Source organism: Misgurnus anguillicaudatus, chromosome 12 (assembly GCF_027580225.2).
Source record: "Misgurnus anguillicaudatus chromosome 12, ASM2758022v2, whole genome shotgun sequence".
NCBI classification, from domain to species: Eukaryota; Metazoa; Chordata; class Actinopteri; order Cypriniformes; family Cobitidae; genus Misgurnus; species Misgurnus anguillicaudatus.
Window position 1 is genome coordinate 38,057,548 of NC_073348.2, and position 6,119 is coordinate 38,063,666.

A 6,119-nucleotide genomic window follows, 5' to 3' on the forward strand; every position below is an offset into this window, starting at 1 on the left:
ACAAAGGAAGATATAATTTGAGAAATGTTTGTTACCAAACCGTTCATTTACTTTCATAGTATTCTTTTCCCTACTATGTAAGTGAACAGGGTCCACAAACGGTTTGATTACAAACATTTCTCAAAATATCTTCCTTTGTGTCCATTTTTGGGTGAATTATCCCTTTAAGATAAGTAACTATTGGTGGAAACCATCACTTTCGTAATAAATTAATATAAAAGTAGTAATTTTATACAAAACAAACAAGTCAACAATCAAAAACGTTTAATACACAATGCATGTCATATTTATTGACAGATATACAAAATTCCAAAGTGTGACTTTTTTGTCTTTACATGAAAATACATTTTATTACACAAGGTAATAAATACAAATAAAGACGAACATGATGGCAACACTAATACTACTACTTTTCAGTATCTCCCCAAATAAAAGAAAACTTACCTATCCATTATTGGGACCAATGAGAAAATACCTTATAACGTATCCTGAGACCTATTTCTAAAAGCACATATCTAGTCTAAACCTGTAAAAGCCATGCAAGTGTCTAATTTGGGACCTATAATCTGGTTGCATGCATTTTTGCTTATTTAAACTTTACTTCAGATACTATGTGGTCAAAAAACAAAAACAAGATAGATAATAAAATATCTAAAAAAAATAAAAATAAAAATAAGTGGCAACAGTTCCAAATGTCAGCATTTATAAATCAAGAGATATGATCTCCGAGTCTTGTTTTCCCTCAAAGCCACATAAGAAAATTCGTAACATAAATGCTCCATTGTTTGATTGTTTTATCCCCCGTCAAAGGAAAGGCATGCATGATTCCCATGTGAAAGGGTTTAAGAAGACACAGTTCTTTTTGCTGTATGGATTAAAAAACTAATTTAAGGGCTAGGATCTCGCGTTACGTTCTGTTTCTGCCAGACATTCCCGAACAAGCCCTCTCGCATGAATGATACCTTCAACACAAAACAAAAGCAAAGTACAGTTAGCAGGCTACAATATTAAACATCAGTGCATTTAAGGGAATAATAATTATAAAAAAAAAATGCAAACCTCTTTTAAGTCGTTCCATTGCACTTTTACTCCCTGCATACGTTGGTCTTATTTCCTTCCCAAGTTCCTCAATAATGGCAAGAAGTTCAGCATATTTACTCTGGGGTACTTGGTTACCGTTTGGTCCCTGAACATTATACGTCGGAAATAAAAAAGACATTGGAATCAATTATTTGATATTTTATTTTATTTTATATTTTAAAAAGAATGTAATTTTTTGCAGGACAAAAATGTCATCATTTAAAATGTACCTGTGGGAACCCCAGTGATGGTGGTCCAAAGTCATTTAAAATTGGTTTGTATGACTGTACTGTTGCCATAGAAGACGGAGAGGGAATGCCTCCTGTAAAAGTAACCCAAAAATAGACTTTAATAAACACTTTATGAAACACATATGTACAAATATATGACCGTATGTCTTTGTTAGATAACCACTGCATTCAAATGTTTTTCAATTATATTGAGCATTTAACTGCAATTGCATTTTGGTCTATGATCTTTCCTCTCAAAAAATAAAATAAAGTACATAACTGTCTATATGCAACATTGACCATGTACATCGTGTGTGACATAAGCAATCGTCCAAAGTGAATTCAAGCATACATCAATTTTGACTGTGACTTAAACCTCTGACCTGATATATGATCACATTTAAGAATAAAGGGAGATATATGGATTATTTCAACAGTTTGTTATACCATCTTGGGTTTATTATTTGCATTGGATGTTTCCAAAAAAAAGTATCTAACACAGTTAAACAGGTTTCTTTTAAACAAATTCACTAGTTTTACCATGCAAATTATTACATGAAAGTTTGAAAAAGATGTCTTTTTGTGGTAAACCTTAAGAATCATAATTGCTCATCTTTTGTTTACACTATCTTTGGCAGGATATTTTAATATTTATTAGACTTTATAAGGAAGTAGTACTGGGCTTTGATGAGTATGATGTACTTAAAAAAAAATAACAACATTGTTTTCTGTAAGTTATCAAAATTTGTTGCTTGTTAAGTTTCCCATTCATAAAAATTCACATTTATTTAAAAAAAAAAACTTTTTAAATAGAACGAGTGGGTAATTCTTTATTAATTAATTTTATAATATGTATGTTGCAAGCAGTGTTAGTAACTAATTAATTACTAGTTACTAATTACATCATCAATGATGTAATTAGATTACTATACAAATTACTCTTAAAAAGTATTTCTTTACTTATTACGAATTACTTTCTAAATCCTATTTCGTAAATGATACAAGGATGGCTTGAAACGGCTCAAATAATTAATATAAAATAAATATAAAATTACATAAATCTGGTTACATTTTAGGGTCCAATTCTTACTATTAACTAACTACTTTGCCTCAATATACTCCAACTGCTTATTAATACTTAGTAAAGTAGTTGTAATTTTAAGTATTGATAGAAATGGGGAGGGCTAAAAATGTAGAATAAGGTTTTGCAGAATCAGGCATTAATATGTGCTATTTAAGTATTAATAAACAGCCAAGTTGTAATATATCAGTAATATTAATGCTAATAACCAACCAGTTAATAGTGAGAATTGGAAACTAAAGTGTTACCATTATTCTAATTAAATCACCAAAGTATTTAAAGTAAGACAAATACATAAAAAACATGCACTTTAACTTTAAAGGGGACATATCATGAAAAAAATAAATTTGGTTACCCTTGTGATGTCAGAAGGGGAAATATACCACCCCTATCTGCACTATCCAACCACGGCACATCTTAAAGTCTTGTGAAATGTCCCCTTTAAATTTTTAGGTTAAATCGACTATTGCATTATTAACATAATTGTTTAACATTCCATACACAGTATTGAGTTCAATATTACTTTAGAAGTAACTATAATTAAATTACAGGAAAAATAAGAGGGAAAAGTAATTAAATTACGGCAACTAATTACTTAGAAACTCGTTACACCCAACACTGGTTACAAGCATATTTGAGGAATACCTTACATCAATTACATTGTCTTAAAAACTAAACAGCTTTAAAAACTTCTGTTTGCAAATCTTTCTTTATTGCAAAGGTCTTAAACCTTTTTTTTAGGCCAAGGGCCCCTTAATGTAGAGAGGAGGAGCAGGGACCCCTAGTACATGTATCAAATTAAGACTGGATTTATTTTTATTTAAACACATACTTTGTTGGTTGTATACTTAAATGGTTAGGTTACGCAGATATTAAAATATAAATTTTTGGCGCACTATATAGCATTGTAATTCAACTGAATAGATTTTATCGTGGAAACGTTGTGCTCTTTATTTTTCAAGTTTTAATTATTAACCTATTAATGCATTTTTATTAGATATCTAATTTCATTCTTCTCAAAAAAATAAAAAATGGTTTGCATTCAAACAATATTTGGAGGACCCAAGTAAAACCACCACAGACCCCTGTTAAAGATAGTGACTTAATTATCAAAATGTAAATTTTTAAAATTAATTATGCAACGCCTCTATTTTCTTTTCTTTTTTTGCATTTTGCATTATTCCTTTAATTTCTTGTTATGTTCCTTTTTTAAATCGTTGTCAATAAAAGTGTTTTTTGTATTTTTATGAGCATAAATAGAGAGAGGAAATGTCCCTCTCCACAGTGCAGTACCACACTTCACCATCTTTATTTTTATCAATTGGCCGGGTTTATTATTATTTATAACACACATTTTATGATGGTATAGGTTACAAAGATATTAAAATAATAATTTTTGGCACACAACTAAGCATTTTAATTCAACTAAATAGATTTTATAGTTGGAACTTGGGATCTTTAGTTTTCTAGTTTGAATTATTATCCTATTGCATTTTCATTTGATATCTAATTTCATTTTCCCCCCAAAATTGGTTTGCATTCAAACAATATTTGGAGGACCCCAGTAAAACCACCACAGACCACCCATGCTTAAGTGACCTAATTCTCAAAATGTTTCATTTTTTGCAAATAATTTTGCAACGCCTCTTTTTTTCTTTCTTGCATTTTGCGTCATTCCTTTAATGTATTATGTTCCAACGTCGAAATCGTTGTCAAAAAGTGTTTCTGTGTTTTTTTATGAGCATAAATAGAGAGAGGAAATGTCCCCGTGACTCCACAGTGCAGTACCACACGTCCCCGCTAGGCGTCATTGAAGAGCCGGACTACACTGCACGTCTGACTCCGATCAATCAACAACCCGAGAGACAATCATGGAGGGAACGGCACGGGCTTGATCTTAGCCGCTAAAAGGATTCATTTTTATCACAATCTAGAGGCCTGCACCCAAACCCATCCGGCCACGACGCGACGCGAGAACCTCGGAAAGGACCCGAACATCCACCGCACGGCGATATTTAACCCGGCCGAAGCGAGGAACGCGTTTTTTTCACTTGTAATAATGGCGGATGTGAAGTATCTGACCCTATAGCGATTATACTGGACAAAAACTACACACGACTGTTCTTCAGGTATTCTCTCTCACGCCAGTGCTTACGTTCGACCAAATACACTCAAGACAGAGAGTTTTCCGCGCTTTTTCGCCATACCTTGGTTCCCTGAAGTTCCCGGAAGGTGTTGATGGGGATTGGGCTTGTAAGACATACCTGAAGAGATAATAAACGAGAGAAATAAAAATGTCCCTAAAATCAGCGGAGCGTCCGTCTGCCAGACACTTTTTGTTTACAGCGGAGCGGCACCGGCAAATATGGCCGCGTCACTCCTCATGACACACACACACACACACACAATACTGTCCATCATTAACATCACAAAGACAATTAACACAATATTATTAATAAAATCATCAATACTTTACAGCATCATCAAAAGTGACAAGTGAGGAAACTTGAAAATCTTTTAATAAAAATATGAAAAAAATCACACTGTCCTTTATCTATAAAGTATAATACATATATGATGTAATAAATATACTTTTACAATGATTTGTGACCATATCACACATTTTCATAATTTATATTTTTAATTAATGTTAAATGCCTCATTGTTTTAGAATAATAATAATATGCTAATTGCATAAAACACATTTAGCTGTAAATACTTGCATTTATATACTTATTGTTTTATACTTTTAAGCGTTTATGTTGTTACACACATACAATAAACACTGTTTTTTAATATCAGATTTTAAACTAAAAATGTGGTACAGTGTATCATTTCAAAATTGAATTCACAGCAGATTTCAAAATTACTATATTACACACATCAAAAAGTACAATAAAGATCAAAAAGATTAAATGTGCTGGATGTGAACTCAAATTCATCGAGAAGCAAAATGAGTCTTTGAACTTAGCTGACATTTTACCGTATAGGTCAGAGGTGCACAAACTAGGGCCAAAAATGTCCTTTAATTTGGCCCGTCATGCTATGTGAGATAAGGAAAAAGGAGAAAAGTCATTGACGCAGATGTTCATATTTCTACCTAAAATGTTACCTTTTTTTGTTTTATTTTTACATTACAAAAATGTAAATTAAATCCAAGGAATTAAGGTGAATTTTTTTCATATACATGCATAGTTGAAGGTGTAGCATGCATCACAGGGCTCCAGACTAACTTTTTTCACTAGGAGCGCACAGTGGCCCCCGACTGAAAATTTAGGGGCACACAACGTAAATCAACATGCTAACCAAATATTCACATTTCTACTCATTTCCACTGCATTACTAATACATACTTTCATGATAGATGCAGAAAGTACAATGTGCTGTTTCAAATTCAGTCACATCACACTCCCAAATTTTGGTGGCAAAATGCAGTCTGGAGCCCTGCATCACGAAACTCAACGAACTCTGGTACTATAGGCTAATAATGGAGAGGTCGAGGCAGTGGCACATAGACAAAAAAATTAATTGGCAAAATGAGTTGCCTTTGAAAATAAAACTGCATTATTTATGCATAAACAGAGTAATGTTTGCTTATTTTTTTTTTTACAAATATTAGAAAATATAAATGAGAATCAACTTTCAATTCGGCCCACCGCCCTCAGTCAGGTTTGTTAACCTTAGACCCGATGTGTGACCACAAAACCAGTCATAAGGGTACATTTTTT

General features: G+C 32.4%; 1 protein-coding gene across 2 annotated transcripts; it reads right to left on the minus strand.

Moving 5' to 3' along the window:
- Positions 1-249: 249 nt before the first annotated feature.
- LOC129446505 (cyclin-dependent kinase 2-associated protein 1) lies at positions 250-4,775 on the minus strand. 2 transcript variants are annotated; one of them, XM_055207636.2, is made up of 4 exons: positions 4,599-4,775; positions 1,311-1,402; positions 1,060-1,186; positions 250-962 (listed from the first exon to the last, which is right to left on the minus strand). In XM_055207636.2, exons 1-4 carry the CDS (start codon positions 4,651-4,653, stop codon positions 895-897), a joined length of 342 nt encoding a protein of 113 aa, XP_055063611.1. In that variant the 5' UTR covers positions 4,654-4,775; the 3' UTR covers positions 250-894. The 2 variants fall into 2 exon arrangements, with proteins under 2 accessions (XP_055063611.1, XP_055063612.1); XM_055207637.2 differs by having other exon boundaries at positions 4,656-4,757.
- Between the last annotated feature and the right edge of the window lie 1,344 nt (positions 4,776-6,119).

Coding starts and splice junctions, on each gene's coding strand:
- LOC129446505 (XM_055207636.2), bottom strand. CDS start 4,653: ATGTCTTACAAGCCCAATCCCCATCAACACCTTCCGGGAACTTCAGGG. Junction 1,403..4,598: donor GGGAACTTCAGGGAACCAAG/GTATGGCGAAAA, acceptor TTACTTTTACAG/GAGGCATTCCCTCTCCGTCT. Junction 963..1,059: donor AATGGAACGACTTAAAAGAG/GTTTGCATTTTT, acceptor TTTGTGTTGAAG/GTATCATTCATGCGAGAGGG.